Source organism: Idiotropiscis lumnitzeri, chromosome 16 (assembly GCF_059441095.1).
Source record: "Idiotropiscis lumnitzeri isolate Australia: NSW breed Sydney's pygmy pipehorse chromosome 16, RoL_Ilum_1.0, whole genome shotgun sequence".
NCBI lineage: Eukaryota > Metazoa > Chordata > Actinopteri > Syngnathiformes > Syngnathidae > Idiotropiscis > Idiotropiscis lumnitzeri.
Genome location: NC_142406.1, coordinates 11003338 through 11025399, shown reverse-complemented (window position 1 = coordinate 11025399; position 22062 = coordinate 11003338). Strand labels below are relative to the sequence as shown.

At 42.5% G+C, this 22062-nt stretch overlaps 4 protein-coding genes across 6 annotated transcripts in view; all 4 read right to left on the bottom strand.

Moving 5' to 3' along the window:
• Positions 1 to 124: 124 nt before the first annotated feature.
• Positions 125 to 3448, bottom strand: LOC148321414 (zona pellucida sperm-binding protein 4-like). Its single transcript, XM_088318836.1, has 11 exons — positions 3022 to 3448; positions 2777 to 2880; positions 2540 to 2714; positions 1912 to 2034; positions 1597 to 1766; positions 1426 to 1523; positions 1125 to 1273; positions 764 to 938; positions 542 to 677; positions 337 to 411; positions 125 to 270 (listed from the first exon to the last, which is right to left on the bottom strand). The coding sequence occupies exons 1-11, from the start codon at positions 3377 to 3379 to the stop codon at positions 262 to 264; spliced, it is 1572 nt and encodes a 523-aa protein (XP_088174962.1). The 5' UTR covers positions 3380 to 3448; the 3' UTR covers positions 125 to 261.
• A 114-nt stretch (positions 3449 to 3562) lies between these two features.
• Positions 3563 to 7622, bottom strand: dus3l (dihydrouridine synthase 3-like (S. cerevisiae)). The gene is made up of 15 exons (XM_088318835.1): positions 7380 to 7622; positions 7140 to 7234; positions 6667 to 6916; positions 6197 to 6551; positions 5973 to 6079; positions 5852 to 5893; positions 5619 to 5771; positions 5340 to 5456; positions 5186 to 5251; positions 4995 to 5105; positions 4799 to 4895; positions 4653 to 4728; positions 4205 to 4393; positions 4008 to 4136; positions 3563 to 3919 (listed from the first exon to the last, which is right to left on the bottom strand). Exons 2-15 carry the CDS (start codon positions 7217 to 7219, stop codon positions 3847 to 3849), a joined length of 1845 nt encoding a protein of 614 aa, XP_088174961.1. The 5' UTR covers positions 7220 to 7234; positions 7380 to 7622; the 3' UTR covers positions 3563 to 3846.
• Positions 7623 to 7950: 328 nt separating this feature from the next.
• On the bottom strand, positions 7951 to 9436 carry mterf1 (mitochondrial transcription termination factor 1). The gene has a single exon (XM_088319026.1). The coding sequence runs from the start codon at positions 9434 to 9436 to the stop codon at positions 8282 to 8284; it is 1155 nt and encodes a 384-aa protein (XP_088175152.1). The 3' UTR covers positions 7951 to 8281.
• The window catches only part of LOC148321410 (TBC1 domain family member 20), a 46969-nt gene continuing 34235 nt past the window's right edge, over positions 9329 to 22062 (bottom strand). The window contains exon 10 of one of the 3 annotated variants that reach the window (XM_088319022.1): positions 9329 to 9474. In XM_088319022.1, the coding sequence (XP_088175148.1) occupies positions 9440 to 9474 (35 nt within the window). In that variant the 3' untranslated portion in view covers positions 9329 to 9439. Of the gene's footprint in view, positions 9475 to 10094; positions 10144 to 15432; positions 15508 to 22062 lie in introns of those variants that run through there. The other 2 variants (XM_088319025.1, XM_088319023.1) reach the window with 2 other exon arrangements.

Genomic DNA, 22062 nt, shown 5'->3' with positions numbered 1-22062 from the left:
AATTTATTTTTGATAAGAGTTGTAATTAGACGCAAATGCTATTATGTATTCATAAATTATATAGCGTAATAAAAAAAATGTTAAGTGGAACATGTTTGTTCGAGCAAGTGACTGAGTGACGTCATTAAGGAGATTTTCATTTTTTAATTTTCATTTTTTAAACTAGAATTGATGCATGATAAATGCATAACAGGATGTATTCCACAGTCTGTTTAATGTACAATAAAATATTTTAGGTTCATGTCCACAGGCCGAGAGTCCTTATGGCACCTGCAAAATAAAGAAACATTCAGATAGTTATACTATGACACAAATATGCGCCGTTTAAAATCTCACTTTTCCATCAAAGCAGCGCTCTTCGCAAGTCTTCTCGTCTGACCTGCAAACCTCCGAAGAGCAAAAAAAGTGGATCTGTGGGGGTGTGCAACAAAGTGAAGTTACCCAAGCCATTTGAGCTTTTATTCCATGCGAGAAATATCCAGCCTCAGTTGAACAAGTACGACAATTCCATGTACGCTCCCAAGTCTTTCCAGATACTCACTTGTTCATTGAGATACCGCTTAGTTTTAACATCCATAAACTGGAACGCCTTGACCACAAAATGTCTCTGATGGCGATTTTGGGGCAAATTGCTCACTTGCAAGATGGCCACATTTGGATCATGAGGATTGGCACACCTGCATTGACGAACACGACATCCCTCATAAGCGAGCCACTTTTTAAGAATAAAACATAAATCGGTGGCTTGAGATTAATGGTTTACCCTTCGTAAACAAGCACCAGCGCATTCTTTGCCGAGCGAGGGAACGCCAGACAGTACTTGACCAAAATGGTCGCTTCGGGCTTGGGCGACAACAGACTCAGTTCCAAATACACGGGTTTGCCCAGGATGTATCGCAATGTCGGGAAAGAAGGCAGGAAAGATGAAAAGGACTCATCTGTTTGGAATTAAGCGCAGAACTAAAACAGTCAACTTCTAAGCGTCATATTCAAACAAGGAGTGACAGAATTACGTGAGATTGTTTTTAAAACATCCATTAGTTTTCACTCTTCAGTAGTTTAAGACCAATAATGACATCACAGTAACGCAAATTAATCCGGCGAACGCCAGCCCTAACTCGGACCTGTGGCGATCCTCAACTGAACGCCGTATAAACCATCAGAGGAGATTGACATCGGCAGGTTGCGACTTGGGATCTTCACCGTGTAGCCGACGCTGGCGAACGGCTGCTGGTCGTGAGCAGCCAGACTGTAGCGACACTCCACCAAGAACCTAAAATTGAAGCCAAGCTTAAAACTATTTGCAATGAATGGCGCAGCACAAAAAAGGTCATCACTAAATTTATGGACCAAGTGCAAGCGGTTGCAGGTTAGTTTGCAACAAGAGAAATTCTGGATCCTGGATTTTCATGTAATAGTGAGAACCTTATTGGATCCGTTCTCGTGATGATGCCATACTTGAGGTTGAGCACTTGGACTAGAGTCTGAACTTCAGCCAGGTAAAACCTCGTCATGCCAATGTCCTGAAAATTAAAATTGGCAAAATTTGGAGGGAGTACAAAGCTTACTTTCACGCACGTAACTATGACAACTTACATAAGTGCGAGTTCCACATTCGGTTACTTTGAACTTAAAGATGGCAAAGTCGGCGTTCACCACAACGGGTTTGCAGTTCGTCCTGGGAATGACCAGCTGGGTGGGGTCCAAGGGCATGGATGGGTACGTGGAGCGGATGATGAAAACAAAATGGAGATCTACCGTGCATTCTGTCAGGAACATTTCAAGTGAATGGCATGGAGAATGTGAGAAAGAAAAAAAAAAAAAATCTTGAAAAGCACAACGCAAGAACATGACATTGTGCCACCCAAAAAGAAAGAAAAAAAAAAAAAAAAAACCAAGAAGTAACTTCACCATCCATTGGATAAAAGCATGTCTCCGAAGTTGGATCCACACAGCACCCGATGGCCACACAATCGGCGGGCAAAATTCCAGAACGGCCGCAAGGCAGGCGCTCTTCTGGGGCCACGACACAATCTGAAGTCAAATATTAAAAATCAGGCGTATTCAAACTTTTTGGACCCAGGAATCCCTTACGGGAGAAACATTTACTTCCAAGTACTCCAAATAATCCTGATACCCCGAAAAAACATGGGAACTAAAAATGTACGTACCTCAGGAGGTTAAGTTGAAATGTTATAATAAATTAATATTTTTCTAGAGGGGAAAACAAAAATCATTGTACTCATCTCCAACCAAAAAAAAAAAATCTCATGGTTGTATTTTCCTTTTTCCGTAGTCTGATATTTGCAGAACAAAGAGGCCGAGCTTGATGAGATGCGACACACTGGCGTCAAAGCACTACTTTTATCTAAAGCAAATTCAGCTTGTCTCAACACAGTTCCTTGGCAACAAGATGCATCTTTTTATATATTTAAAAAATAAAATAAAATTAGCTGCCAGAACAACTCCACTTCATTGAACAACATATTGATAACATCAGTGTATTAAATAATGACGTCATGTGTGACTAAGCACTCACGTTGTGCCCTTGGTGGCGTTTGCGCCGGCGGCGGCGTACGGCACCTCGATGCAGGGGCACCGGAGCGAGTCAGCGGGCCGGTGGTGGACTCCGGACCCGGACGGCACGTCACCGTGGTGACTCGTGTCTCAGCGAGCTCGTCCGCATATGACAGTTGCAAGCTGTAGGTGTCGGTCTGGAAGGCATTCGGCATTTTCCGTCTAGTCGCTTTCATGGAAACGACAGAGGTGAACTTACATTCTCCACTTGGCATCCGGGAAAAGGAACAATTAGGGATTGGTCCAAGAAGGTCACGTTGAGACCACATTGAGAGTGATCGACAGATTGAGGGTCCTCAGTGCCTAGAGAAAAGGTGCGATTTATTTTAATTTATTCCAATAGTGTTGAATGCATGGTGAGAAATTCACGACAGCGACTCAAAATCTGGTTTTACACATTTGCTTGATTCCTTGATCATTTTCAAATAAAATGAAAGAACCTACCCAAAACCTTCACGTCGCTTAACTGACCAGCTGGGAGAATGATCCTAAAGCCTTCACGGTCACATGTTACTTGGAGTCCACTGTGACTTGGGTCGGTGGTGCTTGTCCAAACCCTCGGAGAGGGCTCGACAGCTTCCTCCTGGGTTCCGGGTGTTGCCCCGCCCTCCTCCCCGGGATCGGGGTCCGACGTCGCCACTTCCTCAGGATCAGGAAAAGTGCCTTTGTTGTTATCGTCGTCATCGTGCAAGGTCTTGGCCTCGGGTTTCAGTTCTTCAGAAAGTGATGTTTCATCTTCCTGCTCCCAACCCGAAACCAGAAGACTCCAAGTCAGGACCACCAGCAGCCACAGGCGAGCCATATGGACCCCAATAGGAACCAAAGGTGACGTGGCAGAACCTTTGCAGCCTCCATGTTTTGCAGCAGGTGGTGCTTAATTAATCCCACCTGGCAGCTTCTGATTGGTCAAATGCCAGCCAATCAAGAAGCAGGTGTTTAATGTCAATCAAATCTAATAAAATATGCTGAAATATTGATATTTAATGCCCACCTTTGTATGAACGTAAGCGACACAGGAAACTTGTTTACAATGTGCGGTTAGACTCCACGTTTTAATTCATTCGAGAGACTATTTATGCACTGCTGTTTTGATTAGCAACAGAAGCATTTTAAGTGTGGCTTTATTGCACAGTACGAGTGTACCAAAACTCAAATTAACATAATTTTTCTCATCATTCAAGACACCACACACTTGATTTCTTTAGTCACAGCCCAAAAAATTAAATCCTGGATAGGCTTCTCAGGTGGGAGGGGGGGAGGGAATATAAATCACTTGTATGAATTGGCTTTGTGTTTGGGCAGAAAGTTGAAATTAGCAGGCACTGGTCCGAGCAGCATTTCGCTGAAAATTAAACAAAATGTTTGAAAGATGATCATCATGAAAAGCAGACAATTTACAGTATCTCCGAAGGAAAAGATTTGCCGCTCACCTGATCCTGATCCAGTCTCCGACGTTTTGACTGGCCATCAGGGACTCCAGGTAGTTCCTCCCCATATAGTACGGCGGCCTCTCGTTGATCTTCACCGGCACTCGCTCCAGCAGCCCCACTGGAATATACCTGAAATACATTTTGCCGCTTTTAAAAAGTCAGCACGTAAAACAGTGCTCATGCGGCCATCGTCGCACCTGCACATGAAGGAGAGCCACTCGAGCAGGAAGGTGCGCGTCTTCTCCACGCCGCGCGTGTCCGAGCCCCAGTGCTCCAGGCCGTAGTTGCTGAAGTCCCGGAGGATGTCCAGACGCTCGGCCGACGAGATGTCCCAGTGACGCCTTTCCTTGATTTCCGTGAAAAGCCACGGCTTCACCAAAGCACCCCTGGTAAATAACCAAAATTACATTTTATTATTTATATTTGTTTTTGATCAAATAACTTGTATTCATATTCTCCATTATAGATACTGATTATTATATTTTGATATTTCTGCAGATTCAGTTGAAGTTCCAATACAAATAAAGCATAACTCACAAAAAAGAAATAAATAAAAACACCTCCACACATCACAGCCAGGTACGCTCTGCAGTTGAGTACATTGTTTGATGGGGGAGTATGGCACTAATAAAAGAAGACACCAACCTTGCAATCATAATTCCAGAAACGCCCGTCTCTTTGGCTCTCATGGCATCCTCATAGGACAGAATATCGCCATTACCTAAGACGATACATTGATCTGCATTGTTAAAAATTCAACAATTGTTGCACAACGATGCATCGATTTCTACCAAAAAGTGGGACGGGGCTGGCCAGCTTGGAGCAGGTGGTGATATAGTCCCAATCGGCGAGTTTGGTGTAGCGCTGCTCTCTGGAGCGGCCATGCAGCTAAATGACAACACGAGGAAGAAAAACCACACAAAGAAAACATTACTCATTTAAAAACATAACTTTAATATGCAGGATATCCTGGAGAAATTTAATTACCGTGATCATCGAGACACCCCAATTTTTCATCTCTGGGATGAGTTTATGCGCAATGTTGTTCTTCTCCTGAACGCCGGTGCGGATCTTCACAGTTAAAGGGACGTGCAGCACCTATAAAATGAGCGAGGGAAGAAAAGAAACATTTATGTTCTCCAAAATTACACAAAATCCTCTTAAACGTGCACACTCACGTAGTTCATTCCCCGCACTATCTGCTCAAACTTGCGTGTGCGCGTCATCAAGCCGCAGCCGCCGCCCTGAGAACCAAAAAGCAAAGTCTTTCAGGCTTGCATGTTTTAGGGCTACCACGTCAAAAAAAAAAAAAAAAAAAAAAAAACTAACTACCTTCTTATAAACGAGGTCAATGGGGCACCCCGAGTTAATGTCCACAAAGTCCACCTCCGTGTTGTTGTTGATGAGCTCGGCGCATCTCGTCATGGTGTCGGGGAAGCAGCCCTCCACCTAAAGAAGTTATTTTTAAAATCACCCGGCATATATTCCTCCTCGCTTTGTGGTTTGGCTTTCCACTTTCAGTGGTTAAATGTTTGTTTACTCAGTGACATGACATTTTAAATGGCCAAAGATGTCAATTTGAGGCTCATAAAAGTTGTGTTGTAATCGCACCTGGACTCCAAAGAGGTCCTCGCTCTCGTGCCTCTTGAGCAAGGCCCACTCGGACTGCTGCCCCTGGAGCAGGTTGGTGCACATGGCCATCTCGCCGCAGGTGATGTCCGCTCCCAGACGCTTACACACACGGCGGAACGGCAGGTTGCCGCACTGAGGAAATAAGAGGAGGTCGACAATGACTAACGGCGTCAATGATGCGCGCGTGAAACTTTCACTCGAGTGGCACTTACGGTCGTCAACGGGGCGAGGTAGAGTTTGTCTCGGAAGTCCACCTTCAAGGACAAAACATTCAACCAGCTTTCTTTGTTTTGAGTCAATAAAAAAAAAATCATATGGCAGAGTGGAAGATACCTGCTTTTTCTCACATGTTCGCAACTTGACGACATCCACGTCAGTCAACGCACCGACTGTTCTCACGGTGGATGTATTCTCCGAGCTAACTTTTGATTGGCCTAAAGCTTGAGGAGGGAGGAGTCATTGGTTTATTTTATTTAGTTTATTTGGGGGTCAGTCCACTTTCTTTTTTTTTTAATGAGACCACATGTATTATTTTGCAAACTAAAATGACACCCTACCATCGGCTGGCTGTTCTTTTGTATCCTTGTTGTTGTTGTTCAGCGTCTTGAGGTACTCCGCCGACTTTGTGAATTCAACTGAATGCTTCCTCAGTCGATTCTGCAGCTCTTTACTCAAGCTGTTCCTCACCGGCGTGCGGCCCTCGAAGCTTTTAACGACGTCCGCGTTCTCGGCGCTCTTCAGCTCCGCTGTGGTATGCGCCTTGGCGAAGCGACAGGCGAGGCCATACATGCACTTCCCGAAGGTGTCGTAGACGTGGCAGCGTTCGCCGATGTCGGCGGGCTTGTTGGCTAAGTAGGTGGCGACGTCGTGGTAGAAGTGGCACTTGTCGCCGTAGGGACATTCCACGTTGCCCTGGCGAGGTAGGAGGGATGGTCGTTGAGAACATTTAATCGCAAAAGTGGAACTCGGGAAAGGCTTCAGGTCACCTGCAAACCTAATTACGACATTTCTTGTTTAAAATTCTTACCTGAATAACAGAGGAACACAACCTCTTTTCATCGTACGACGTTGGTTTCTTGTGCGGCCTTGACTTGTTCTGTCCCCTCAGTCGTTTCCCACCCGGCTTGGCACTTTTGCTGATCTCCTCTGCGTCCAATTTCACTCTTTTTGTTTCGGGCTGCTCGGAAGGTTCCTCAGACAACTTGGTCCCACATCCCTTTGAGCTTTGCCATTTGGAGTCAAGGAACTCATGGAATCTTTCTTTGCTGGTGATAAATCTGTAAAAGCAACCAATGGAAATGGGGGTGTGTTTGCTTACACACGCAAATTGTGAACATTAACTAAAAAGGTTTACGATTGTCTTTAGATGCCACAAGATGGCAGCAAACCTTTCTTTAATTTTATTACTTTTATATTCGACCAGGTTTTGCAGGGAAGTACATTGTATATGATTATCAAAACTCATCCAGTTTTGTAGTTGTTAATAATTTAATGACTCACTCTGGTTTGAGCGCTGCTTCACCTTTCACTGCAGCCTCTGTACCCTTTGCAACTGTTGTTTCCTCCACAGGTTTTTCCATCACATGTACTGGTTTCTGTTAGAATAGGACATGCATGACTATCGTTTCTAAGTATGCATAAAATTAAAAAAAAACAAGAACAATATTTTGTTTATGCTTGGAAGGTAAAACTACCCAAAGTAACGCTGATTTGTGAAGAACTGCTGCGGCGCTTACTTACTATGATATTTTGGTGATGTTGACAGCCTGACGTCTGCTTAGCTAGCGGGTAGCACGAAGTTTTTATCGCAATTGAAATGATCGACAACGAGCATAAGCTATTTATTAACGCCAGTGAGTGCGCAAAGTGGACGAAAATTGTTTTATTTACTGTCACGTATCATTAACAAGCAAGTTAAGCGACCAGTATTAGAAAGGCGTGAGGAAGCAAAAGTGCATCACTTAAAAGGGTCCGGAACATAGGAAGAAAAATGGTTCCGTTTCGTGTAACCGTCAAATGAGACAGTGTCTCATCATCATAGTTCCGGGTTGACACAAATGTTCCATAAGTAGAAAGCAACTTTTTTATTCTAGAAATCAGGTCTTGAACACAGTACTGTTTAATGTTTACCGCAAAAATGTTTGCTCAAATGATTTGTTCATATTAACCCCCCCCCCCGGCCCAACATATTTATAAAAAAATGCAGGTTCACCTCAGTTAAACACATTCAAACTACCAGTGAGAAATAAAACACTATAATGTGAATTAAATTCAATTGTCAACACCACAAAAATGTAAGAACCAAACTGCATCACTTTTGGGGACTTAAAAACATTTATTGCAAACAATCTTGATGTTTTCTTAGTCTCATTTGATGATAAATGTGCTTCTTATTAATAATACACTGCTCTGCATAATTACAGGTCACAATTCAAGAACCAGTCATTTATTTTTCTGTGGAATCTTTCTGAAATTACAAAGCTTCTTGGGTGAGCATCATCTATTTTGTGTTTTTCCCAACAGGGCAAAGTTCCTTTCCCGCAAAGAGCAGGGGGATTACTGTATGACACTAGAAGCAAAATACATGAGCTAGAAGTCACTTCCAATGGACGACAACATTAAATGAATACAGTAAGCTATATTCACTCGTTAGTGGAAGTGACTAGCTTCTCTATCTTGGCTGAAAATCGCTTCTGACTCAAGTCCAGGATGCCAATGCCGTTCGCCTTGAAGTCGTAGCTGATCCTGTGAAGCTCCTCTAGTTTCGCTCCAACATTCTCTGTGCTGTAGTCCAACACCTTGGGCTTTTCCATTATCTGCTTCATGGTGATTCCTCCTTTTAGGAGACAGTCTAGTTTAGTGCTCAGCGTTACTGCCCCTATGTACAAAACCATCGGCGAGCCAATGATAAGCTTTTTGAGGTCCTCTTCGCAAGAGCCCAGCGCAAGCAGCTTCCTCTGAAGGTTGGCCATGTTATTTTTCAGGTATTCATTGGAGAGGTCCAGGATTTTCGCACCCGGCCCTTGAAGCAGGGCCAGCAGTTCAGCATTGCTCAATTTCAGAGCCACTTGCAAGTTATCAATGTTGGCCTTGACTCTCTTTGTGCTCCGGATGAGAACGTAAAGGTTTCTGGATATGATCGCTTTGGCAAATTCCTCGGGGTTAGCTCCGCCAAGCTCGACGCAGACGTCTTCCAGGAACTCCACCATCAGCCGGTTGAGGTCCACGCTGTTTGCAAAGGTGCGCGGTGCAGTGGCGAGCAGCCGATGGAGGTCCTTGTTGCTGAGCCCGAGCGAAGACAAGTAGGCAATGTTCTTCTCCAAGTTGTCGTTGTCGCTGGAGCGGAAGAACGACTCGGGCGAGCGGTACAGGATGCCCACAATCTTTTCGTCGGTCTGGAAGATGTTCCGCCACAGCTGCCAGCGCCGCTCCAGATGCTCCAGGGAGCGGGTGATGGAACGCGGGTAACGTGAAATGATGCTGGCCACAGTCTGGCGGCTGGCACCTTTGTCCTGCAGGAACCGAGCCAAGCCCTGCTCGTTAGTAAAGATCTTACGGAAAACACCGGGCTGACGTTGACGGGCCATTTTCACGTCCACCCCCAACAGATTCAAGTTCTCCAGCAGGCATTTGTTCTCAGGATTCGCCAATGTTTTGGGATCCTTCTCATTCAGTGTCACACTGTAAAACCTCCAGAGAGGGCAAATTTTCGCAGACTGTACTGTGATGCATTTAAAAGGTTGTTGAAGAGTGAATAACCTATGGAGGCCAATAAATGCTTTCAACCCAGGAGCCATTTTTCATCCACGTGATATCCTTTCAAGCATCATGGGACCTGAAAATAGCATAATCACACTTACTATCGAGAATTACAGGAAAATAAATCATAAAAATGTAGAATTAGATCTGATGTGAAAGAGCCTCTCAGTATTTATAGGCACAGTGGCATTACAATTAATTGTTGAATTAAAAAATATATAGCATTGTATGTGAATGCTTGTCTCTAGATATGTGGATGGAAATTTTAAATATTAAACATCTAGGAATTGTTTTAAATTGTGAAACAAAAACTCAATGTGTCTCCTCTAAGTCACTATCATGATATTTCATTTGGCATGCAAAAATACTGACATAATTCAGTATAGTACTTCATATTTAAAGGCAAGATTAGATATGATTTCATGCAAAACAAAAAGATAAATTGGATAAAATCATTAAAGTTTATCACCTAGTTGTGCCGCAATGACACAAAAGTTAAATTTAAACGCCATTGCATTTTGAGGACCGGATATTGCAAGTACAAAAGAGGAATATAAAGAGAGATATTCAATATATTGCGTTCTAACATTTTAGAGGAGTTAAAACTTGCATACCTCCTACAATATAGCACGCTGACAGTTCGAATCGAATGTTTAACATTTGCTCTTCTTCGTTGGTTTTTCTTCTTCGTGGCTTCTTTCGCCGCGATGTAACTGGCGCCGTCTTGTGGTCATTTATTTAGCACCTGACCAGATGGTAGCAATGCAATATAAAACAATACAAAACAATTGTATATATATATGAAATGAAATTAATTGGAATTTAATAAACTCACACGATTATAAAATTATCGAAAATAACTGCTTCCTATGTGGCGTTTGTATATTCTCTCTGTATATTAAAGACTTACTAATTTAAAATAATTACCACCTCAAAAAACACATACACACACACACACACACACACACACACGTACGTTTTTCCATTTTAAATATGTTTCCAACAGTAATATCCAACCAAAAGACAGACTTGATACATACTCCAAAGGTTGACGCAAATATGACGCCAACGTGGGACACGCGCAACACCACGACCACTAGGTGGCGCAGTTACTCTACTTGGTGGTCATAAGTAAAACAGATACCGGTACTGTCGTCTGTATATTTAAAAATACAGTTGACATAAATTGAACTTAATTGTGGAATATTCACACCGATGGAATCAAAACCATCAAGTCTACACAATATATTGAGATGATTGGATAGACACAGACATGCATGTGTGTGCACACACAAGTTTGCTTTTGGCATGGGACCCTGGACATCTGCCTGGGTTCCTTCGCGCGCACGCACGCACACACACAAACACACACAATCACACAAACACACACAATCATAGCCCCCCAACGCTGCTAATCCTCAAAGTGTCCAGTGACCTGTTTTCACTGCCCCATTGTCATGTGTCACTCCCGGTTAGCTCGTTATCATACAAACCTGTGGATGTTCTCAACACACACATTCATCAAGTCTCCCCTGACACACACACGCACATGCATCACTGATGCCACGTTGGCAGCATCCTTGTGTGAAACAGCCTTCTGTAGCCTCTCTCAAACACCCATTTTGGCATAATGCTGTTTTGTGTAAAGAGCAAAGACAAAGAATGAAGGGTCAAAGTCAACATGTCAATTTGAGCCGTTGGAGGATGCTGCTTTAAAAAGAATGTCTTTGACAAGCATCATTATTTCTAAATAGTGACTATGAAGTCGACTAAAAGTTTCCGTCACCTGGGATAGAACCGGTCTGTACACCACCTGAGCTTAAAACCGCAGTATTCCATATTTTCGGTAGCTTGTGTCTAAAACAATTGCCGGTGGTGATTGAATTTTCCACCGCAAAGCATTTGCTATAGAAGAAAAAAAAAAAACCTTGAGGGTCTTGAACGCTACTCTTATTCAACTATACTCCCCTTGCCCTCTTCTCACTCTCCGCCTAGCCTCAGCCCTACTTTTCTTTCTCCGCCTGATGTTTCCATTACAGGAATAAAAGCATGACGGCTAATCCACTTATGTGTTCCTTGGACGACGCACACACGCAGACAAAACACACACAAAAAACTCATGCATGTTGCATGTGAACTGCAGGTTACATGAATACACTTTCTCTATCCAAGACACACACACACGCACGCACACGAGCACGGCTGGTAATCTCCCAAGACAATTTCCCACTGGTGCTTCCTATGGAGAGAAGATACGAAAGGAATTGAAGTGTAGGCGGGGGTTTGCTTGAGAGTTAAGTAAGACGTTCAAGAGATCTAATTGTGATGTCTTCAACCTCACCTTATTTTTTTTTTTTCAAATTGTTTCTCACCAGGAAAGTCTTTTACACTCAATTTAAAAAAAAAAAAAAAAAGTAAAGAGAGGTTGGGGTGTGGAAATAGAGGTCACGCGCCACGGTGTCATTCTAGCGCGGATTTATTTGCTTGTTGCTGTATTTTGTGGGCTTGTCACTCTTGAAGTTAAAAAGGAATCAATGGCGTGCAAACATGGAAGCCTCGCCTAAAATCTAATTAACTCCAAACCTCAACTCCCAGCACTACTAACACTTAATGATCTGTGGAATAGACAAAAAAGAATGAATATGAGCGGCGGCCAGAAAGGGAGAGCTGTGTGACTAAGGCTTTTTGGGACATGATAACCACTGTTTTGGGGATTGAAAGAGGCGCAGGGAGCCTCGGTGGAGATGATGGAGACGATAGGAAGGAGGCTTAGCCCGGAAAAGAAGATATGATGGCACACTTGGCATGTAAAGTAACTTGCTTAGACGATTGGTTTTGTGGTATCTGTTTTTGCGATTGGTACAACTTTTTTTTTTTTTTTTTTATGTTTTAAAGACTGCCTGTGATCTACCGTGCCCTTTGAACTGCATGATGACCTCCAGTTGATCTCCGGCCTCACACAACAGTTCCTAAATTGTTTAAAAAAAAAAAAAAAACATTAGTTTGCGATGATCATTTCCACAGGAACCACAAGGCAAAATGAACAGGATTATTCTAAGCAGGCTCCCGGAATCCTTGAAAAAAAATCAGTCATGCACACATACACACACGCGCACACACTTTGGTCAAATGTTAATGATTTACTAATTCCCAGCGTTAAATCTCTGGGCGTTAAAATTCCTCAAGCTTGCAAACGCTGAGAGAGGGAGAGGGGGGAGTGTTAAGAGTGGGAATATATGGAAGGGGGGATGAGAGGGAATTAAAAATGGAAAAAAAAAAAAAACAGCACTTCACTTTAAAATAATAACCATGTCATGGTCTGGTTGCTTTGTTCACCCCCCACCTGCTCCCCGCCCTATATTTAACTCAGTGGACTGGGAAATGAGAGGAAAGCTGACAGAGGTGACGCGGACAGGACGAGAAGGCCGAAAAATCAAAGATGGAGATGTAAAGGAAAGGATTGTGAGCGTAAGGCTCGAGACTGTGTGGCGCAGAAAGTTCTATTTCCTGTTCTATGGTTGTCGTCCTCACAGTTCCTTTTTTTTTTTTTGCTATCTGTATAAAAAAAGCACTAAAGCCATAAAAAAAAAAATTGCAGTCGTAGTTGCTCACAGAACTGAAGTCACGAAAAGTGTAAAAAAAAAAAAAAAAAATTAAAAAAAAAGGAAACAAAGTGTAAATCCAAACTGAGCATGAGTATCTTCTTAAAGGCAACATTTTCACTACTGCTGATTGACTTCATATTGTCTCCCCCAAGATAAAACGCACGCTCGCTTTCATTCGGGCTGCAGCACAGCAGATAGCAGCGAATAGAACGTGACCTTATAAAATTAACATTATTACCTCCACGTTTGGTCCCCGGCATGTAAATCAAACCTTTAATCAGATCTTTTTCGGCTTAATTAATCAAGTAAAGTAATGAATGCAACATCCTGTTGTGATGAAAACATGCACCACAAGTGTGTGTGCGTGTGTGCGTGTGCGTGTGCAACAAGACAGACCAGGTGGCCAGATAATTAAAACATGTTTCTCGTACTTGATTTTACACAGAAATTTAAACGCTAACATCTGGCCTGATGAGTTGTGTATTGTTGGAAATCTGCGCGCGTGTGTAATTAATCTCTTCCTTGTTCTCTGTGGAACACCGTCGCCGTCATCGTCGTCATGACAAAAATTTTTAATCAAAGATCATTAAAGCTGAATGTCAGGATATTAATGATGCGGTTGAGTGTGAACGTCGTGTGAATCGCACGCATGCACGCTGACTTTTTATGGACAAAATAAAAATTTCACGGCGGCTGTTTACAATTCCAGAGAGTGGAAAGGAAAGAACTTTTTTTTTTTAAATGTATTTTTTGCATATTACTGTTTGTTTGCTCAACGGAAGATTTTGATTGCTTGATTGTTTTAGTCGGTGCTGCTGTTTTGGTTAGCAACAAGGTTCTGGGAAGACTTCCTACAAGATGGAGATAATTCCACCGGCGTCATACCTCAAGTTCTTCCACACCGAACTCATCCAAGCATGCTTTCGTCGAGGATGAAACATCTTAAATATTTTATTTTGTTTTTATTTTTTAAGTTTTGGTGTCAAACTCATCAATATAGCAAGTGGAGTTATTTTTGATTGTTTTACCGTCTTTCTTTTTGCACTGTTGCGCAGCATTATCGCCATGGCAACCAGACCTGTGGAAGGCTTTGTCGAAATGGTGCGCTTGTAATATTTTCTAATCCTGGACCAATTAGTTTCAGCCCCAGACGGAAAGGAGGAACGTCTTCTCGCTCTCTTGTTTTTTTTTCTCTTCCAGCATCTTCACCTCAAAATCATTTGCTATATTCTCCAGTATGCAGCTTGTTAAAAGTTTTCTTTTGACCCCGAAATATTTCAAAGGACAAATCAATGCGGGATGATGTCCTTTTGAATCCAATTAGTCCATTTTGTGAAAATCACTTTTTGGTGTTCTGCAAACGATGTAATCATAACATTATGAAACATGATATACTATTTTAGCCCGATGTCATCATTTTGCAAAATAAAAACTGATTTAATTTATGTTTGAATGGAATGCTCAATCCTCATAAAATTGTGTTTTTGAATTTTTATGATTCAGTCAGCAAATATATTGAAAATAATGGTGAGTAAAATTAAAAAAAAATATTTTCTAATTAATTTCCACCCACTGTGCTATTTTATTATATTTACACATTTTTTTTCAATTATGACCCAATCAGCACATATTACATAATACATTTCCAAAATAAAGTCACAAAGGTTTATTTATTTTTTTTTTTTTCATGTCAACCACAAAACAGTTTTCATGTTTATCGCCCACAGTTGGCTTTCAAAACTACGCATTAACTTCTTTTTTTTTTTTCCTACTTCCTCTGTGGCCCAAAGGCATGTGTGTGTGCGCATGTGTGTTTGTTTCTCCCGGGTGCACAAACACACACACTCATTGTGCCAGTTGGATGCTGAGAGCGTGGCGGAGAGGAGCTCAGTGGGAGCACAAGATGATACCTCTGGGGCTGACGAACGCCGCCCCCCCCCCTCTCCCAAAAAAAACAAAAACAAGCTGCAGATTGGCACGCAAACGCACACAAACATGAACTTTTGAACTGCGAGCTTACACACGCACCCACTCTCACACACACTCAAGCACTCTGAGCCTTTTTCATTTCGCCTCAGACTTGCTGTCAGTCGCATTACTTCGGATTTGGAACGTGAATGGAGCGTTCAAAAGGCTGCAAATGAGGTTAAACACGGTGTTAGTCCAAGTCAAGTTGTTACACGAAGATATAGATTTAAACACCTTCAAATAGACGCCTTCCTTTTAAGACCAGAAAAAAAAAAGGGTATTAAGTGTTATTTCATCAGTCCGTAGATGCCATTAATCGGCGATGAGCCTTTTGGACCACGATTGCTAACCAAAACAGGAGCACAGAAAACTATTTTTAGGGATGATCTTCCTTTTAATAAGCTCTCAACATGGACGACTCAAGTGAGATAAAGGTCAAAGTTGAACAAGGGGTGGGCACAAAAAAAATGGATTCTACACTCCGATTGGATGATGTGGACTCAATCAAAGTGGAGGCGGGTCCAAGCGTGCATTTACTGTAAACATGGAGGAGGTTGTCAAAAGATATTTAGGATTCAAAGTAAAAAGTGATGTCTACTTATTAACATACACAGACAACAAAGGAGAAGACACACACACACACGCTCGACTATTCCCCATATGGAGAATCTCCTGAGAGAAACCCCGATGAGGGAGGCGTGCATGTGCTTTTTTTATGATGTCACTCTCTTGGGTGCGTGTGTGTGCGCGTGCGCGTGTGTGTATTTGATAGGCCAGTGCACCAGTCTGGAAATAGGGGGCACATTAATCTTATTTGTCATAACCTGTCCCGCGAGACACTCGGACCCCTTCGTTCCTTTTTACCTACTCACACACACGCACACACACCCCGGCCCCCTCCTGTGTGCTATCAGTATCTGCAGCGGACAGAGAGAGTGAGGCTAATTACATGTGAGCGCTAAGACGGTGGAAGCAAGACAAAGAGCATGCTGGTGAGCGTGTGCGTGCGCGTGGATGTGTGGCCTTTTGTTTGCAGCCTCGCCGCAACTATCACACGACACAAATTACACTCCTCTCTCGCTCTCATCAGGCCATGTTAAGTGTCCATCGTGTGCGTGCGTGTGTGTGGGGGTGTGTGTGTGTGTGTGTGTGTGGGTAGGCAGGACAAAGAGACACAAGCAAGAGTTTTTTTTGTTGTTTTTTTTAAGACTTCAGCCTTTCTTGCAGTGTCATAATATCAGATTGAAATCCAAGAAATAGATTTTTTTTTTTATTATTATAACTCAGTTTATATTATATTCATAAAATTTGTTAGTAAATCATATTTTATTATTATTTTTTTTTATTCACTTGACATTTTGTATATTATGCTATTATATCCTTGGAAGTTTGAAGCTTACTAAATATTTTTAATTTAAAAAAAATATTAATTTTTGACTCCTGTATGATGGTCATAAAAGTTTAACAATTTTTTTTCAAAATTCTTTTGTAGTAAAGTATTTCATTCATAATAATTTGGAAGTATTTAGCGTTAGCAAAGTTGAAATAAAGTATCGCAAATTAAGAAATAGTACATAAATATATCATTAGTTTTTATGCTACTAAACTCTGGGAAGATAATGTTATATTTTAAATCTTATGACTTTTGTTAAAAGTTAACATTCCTGACAATTTTTTTTTCCATTGTTTCCTTTTGAATGAAATGCTACAAAATGCAATTTAGATGTTAAAGTATTATTAAATAAATAAAAACTAAAAGAATAAGGCCTTTTTGAATGCAAACTGTTTTTTTTTTTACTACTAATTACAGTGCATTGTTTTTTTTTGTTTTTGTTTTTTTTCTCTCCCCAAATGCCCCTAAATAACGGCAACCCCTGTGGTGGTGTACAAGACAGCTTGGGGGTTAATTAGAGAATAGTAAAGAGAACACATGTGGCACTTTAATATCCCCTCTGCACCTCAGCTCATTTCACAGACCACCCGCTCCGTTGTTGCTCTCTTCCTGTGGTGTGTGCGAGCGTGTTGGTAACTCTGACCGGGGTCACGGGCGTTCCTGCGTCGCACGCACACACAGCTGGTGCAGGTGTGCGCGTGGCCGGGAGGTGATTTAAATGAGACGAGGTGCGTATTTGCGCCTGTGGCCCTGTCACATCAGTGACATCAAACACATCTCATCCATCCATTCACATTTTAGATCTCATCCATTCATCATCTGTTCATTCACACATCCATTTCTCTACGCGTCACTCTTTTTGCCCATCATCCAACTGTCAGTTTTAAAACACGCATGCATCCTTCCATCCATCCAGCCAGCCGAGTCACGCACCCAAATCATCTCTTTACGGCCGCTCTAATTTCCCTCATTACAAGCACGATTTCCAAGCAGGGCGCCTTGCAGCGTTTAGGAGATTTAGGGCCGCAGACGGGGTGCCTTTTCGAGTGCGGCGTTGACGGCACGAACCGGTGACTGGGCAACAAAAGACCAATCTGTTTGAGCCATAAATGAGCAGTCAGGTGTGTGCGTGTGTGTCTCCGAGCAGTAAATGAACACTCTCTCCATCTCTCATCTATCAAAGACTTGACACCAGGAGCAGCTGTGAGGGCGCGCACACACACACACTCCACTACTTTAGCAATTTGGGATAATTAGCCTACTATACAATGTCTGCCTGCGGTCCCCAGGGGTCCCGTGGGCGTGTGTGTGTGTGTGTGTGTGTTTCAGTCGATGTCTGGTAAGGATCAGCTGTGTTAAGCGTCCCGTGACATCTAAACTACTAATTCATTGCTACATTAACGCCATTGATTAACATACGGCCACAGACACACACACGGACACACACATCTGGGGAATCCTCAGGCCTTTGTCACTTTAAACACAAAAGGTAGCGCCATTTTTCAACAGAAAGTCACGCATTCATTCCAATAGATAGGCGTCATTGACAAAGTATTTTCAGGCTGGTATTAATGCACGGTTATAATTACTGTACTTAAGAAAGAAAAATAAAACACGTCACTGGAATGATTTATATATATCATAGTTAGTCTCAGATCATTTAAAAAAAAAAAGAAGATAAAAGTCTACACTTCAATCACATGTAATTAATACAGGTCATGTAGTCACATCGTCGGTTTTATTTTTGGCTCGGTAAACACCGGAAAACGGTGTTAACGACAATATGCATCAGTATAAAAGTTAACAACATAAAGACGTACAAGTTGTGCGAAGGAGTCACTGTAACACAATTTTACAAGAATAAAAACATGATAATGAAAATATTTACGGGACCTCATCACAAATGTATACAATGTTAATCAATTTATTTATTAATTTTCAGGCTCAAACGGTTATCCAAACGTGTGCATTTCAGTAGCAGGACAGTGGCCAACTATTTTGAAAAATCCAATTGCTAGTTTTTTCCCTTCAATATTGCGATTCGGATTAATATGTGATTTTTTTTTTTTTTCAATTTCACGTGTGTAATTTTGTGTTGGCAGGTGGAGTGGTGCCATATTTTGGGTTGAAACTATAAACATTTTTTGGAGGGTTACTAGCGTGGTCAAGAAACAAATCAAACTTGCATCTCAAGGCACTAGTGAATATTTAATGAACGCCTGCAACCAAAATGGCTCGGAGAAAAACCTGATTGGTGCATAATCCCCATCGGATGACAAACAAAGCCCACCTGCACGCCTTCAGAGCTGATAATGCACCGTTTTGAGTTACATCATTGAATACGCGCGGCAAATAAGACGCAGAAGGACATAAGTGTGTTTTGCCGCAGCGTCCCATGGAGCCAAGAGCCAGGTGTTGGCTTGGAGGCGGCCAAATCAAGCCTCCCCAAATCAATAACATCTTGATTGGACCTGATTGCGCTCCTCTTTGGCTGTGACGTATTTTGGGTTGCCACCACCATCACCGTCATCATTCTCAACCACCGCCTCCGCCTCACAAAGCCGACAATCATGCCAAGGCACTCGCGTGCTTGAGGTTTCCGACGCCTCGCAGTCAATAAAGGGTTACAGAGACTAATTAAAAGGTGTTATGTTATTATAACGGGCGGAAGGCGGGTCGTTCCCGCAGCAAGGATTGCAAAAGCATCCCGAAGATGAGACGTAAGTGTAGGCAGCCCAAATAGGACGGAGGCCGCAGATGGAAAAACAAGATGAGGAGAGAAAAGTAGGACGGAGGTAAAGACGCAAAGGATGAAAGTGAAGATGAAACGATGGCGGTGAAGAAAGCAAATTAGGATGATGACAGAGGTGGAGATAGAAAAACAAGACAAGGATGCAGGTAAAATATTTGAATATAAAAGTAGTTGGATGCGAAAGAGGTGATTGACATCACCGGGGGCAAGGTTGTGCAGCTATTTGGATCCTCTGGGAAATTAATCCGAGGACGATACACGAATCCTAGAAATGATCATGAAAATATGGCGCCGTATTCTGATGCCCTTGTCAAAAAAAAGTTTAAAATATAAATATAAATTCTGTTGATGTGGCTCATTTAGTCATTTGCCATCATTTTTTTTTTTTTAACCAAAATGGCCGACTTCCTGTTTTTGGTCCATGAAACGTTTTGCTGCGTCTCCTCACGAGAGACATGCCCACCATCCTCATCCTCCAGTTTGACCTTGTTGCTAAGGAGGGGGGGGGGGGGGAGCCCGAGGGGCGTCGGTGGTCAGTGGGGGTTTGCGCGGGCCGATTGAGAGTGATTGGGGGGGGGGGGGGGGGGGGGCGGCCGTCCAATCTCTGTCTGGTAACGAGCTGTCATGTGCACGTTGGGGTGTTCCCACACAGCCCTAAAAAAACAGCGGAGGCCATCAAAATGAAGCTTTTTTTTGGGGGATTATTTTCTATTTTAACCAAATGCGCTTCCTGTTTCGGCCATTAAGCCCCCCCCTTGGTCAAAAGGTGACGACCAATCAGACGGAACAGAAGTGCAAAATGGACTCCCTTGGCTGTTCATTACAGCTCCTGCGCATGTGTGCGTGCGCGCGTGTGTGTCAGCAGGTTAACAGCTTTTTCATTGACACCATCGAGACAGGACTGAATAGACTTTAATGATTGATTTGATCCATTTCAGTCCCCCAACCCCTCGACCCCCCCCCCCTTAACCAGACCCCGACTTTTATAACATATATAAGCGCATGCTTGCCCTCTTTTAAATATTTAAATGAAGTTGTCTTGTATTTTTTATGAAATTGTTGTAGTCTTCGTCTCACTGAACGGCGGTAAGACTACTTTTCGATCAGACGTGACTTGATGTAACATGATGTAGCGTTTAAAAATAAATAATAAAATAAAAGGTCCCACACTGTTTTTCGGTTTATCATTCGCGCCAAGACTAAAAATGCAATTTTTTAAAAGATTATTTCTAGCATTGACATGAACAGAAGATTCAGAATTTAGATTTTTTTCCCCCAAATGGTCTGAGAGCCAGAAGTGATGGATTAAAAAAAACCAAAAAACGACAAGCTTATTAAACACTATTAGGTGAAAATGAATCAGCATGCGCGTACTTTCAAGGCTTGAGTCGTTCTCTAGCTTTTTTTCTACACTTTAAATTGATTAATAATGTTTTTAAAAAAAAAAGAAAAGAAGGAAGGACAGGTCAATAGTGTCTTTTTGTAAAAATAAATGGAAAAATAAAACACCATATTTGGACATAATAGGGTTTTCACCTGCCAGTAGCGATAAAAATAAAATGAATACTCTTTTTACTGTGATTTTTAACAGGTCTGAAAATGTACTGATTGACTAATAAAGTAATTTTGTATGTTTATGTGACATCCAAAGAGTAAGCGACACGCATTTACACAACCAGAAAGGCAAGTTTGTCAGTGGTTAACCTCGAGACATAATCAGCTGTTTGCTTCACTCGAGTGTTCATTGTAGCCCCGATAATAGGCGTTTAGTTTTCCGGCCGCGGGTCTATGACTTCTTTATTCAAGAGGCCCCCCGCCCCGCTCGCCAAAAGGGGGTGGCCGGGTAGCACGTGGGGGGTTGGGGCGGGCGACCTCAGTGTCTGCAGCTATCAGCAGGGAGCACATCGGTGTCTCTGCGGGTCTGACGGTCGCTGATAAGGGCGGGATGATTAACTCACACGCGCACACACACACGCGGGTGATGTCGAGGCAATTGTCGAGGGGACAACAGACGTCTGGCTGGGCGCTGATAATCAAGCATCAGCACAGATTTTTTTTTTTTTATTTTTTTAAACAGCTTGCATCAGCTCCACCGCCAATTGACAAGTCTCGAAGTCATGCTCTGACACGGCGACAGCATCGTTTACTCAACCGCAGACGGGCGAGGCGTGCTAACAGTGTTAGCGGTATAGTACAAGCGTCAATGAACTAAGATCATCACACTTACGATATAAACTCAGGACAAAGAACCTGACGTCTACAAAAAAAAATGATTGCTTTGGCGCTATCCTAGTGCCAAGGAACTACGTTGAAATGAGGGGAGGAGCTTCATTTAGTAAGCTCAAAGCTCTGTTTAATAGAAAAGTAGTCATTTGACGCCATCAATGGGCATTTATAAACCTTTTTTGGGGTTATCAATTACTTGGCGATTTTAACGATTTGCTGGACTGTACCAGTAATGCTTTTATGAAGTTGGTTAAGTGCTGCTGTTTTGGTTTGCAAGAGCTCGTTATTAACGACAGCATCAATGAACCGAGATGCAATGTTGTTGTTTGTCCTCTAAAGACAACGCGCCAGATAAGTTTGGCAGGCAAAAGGTTGGCATGACTTTTCAAGCCCAAATGACTTTTGATTGGTTGGAACCCGCCTCGTCGGCGCGCCTCCCTCAATTAACTGCGCAGACTTAAAGCTGTCTTGACCGCGGAGCTTTGGGGACAAATTTGAATGAGGCAAAAAAAAAAAAAAAAAAAGAAAAACCCTCTTCAAAAGTTCTCATTCCTAAAACCATTAAAGCATGTCTGCACACTTCGGCAGACTTTCGTGTCTCATTTCGCCGTCTCGCTGATCCGCTCGGCCGAGGCGAAGCCTTCGGAGACCTTCAACCCTCTCAGCCCCTTGAATGGCGGCCTTGCATGGGCCCCATTGTCTTTCACACAACCTTTGTCC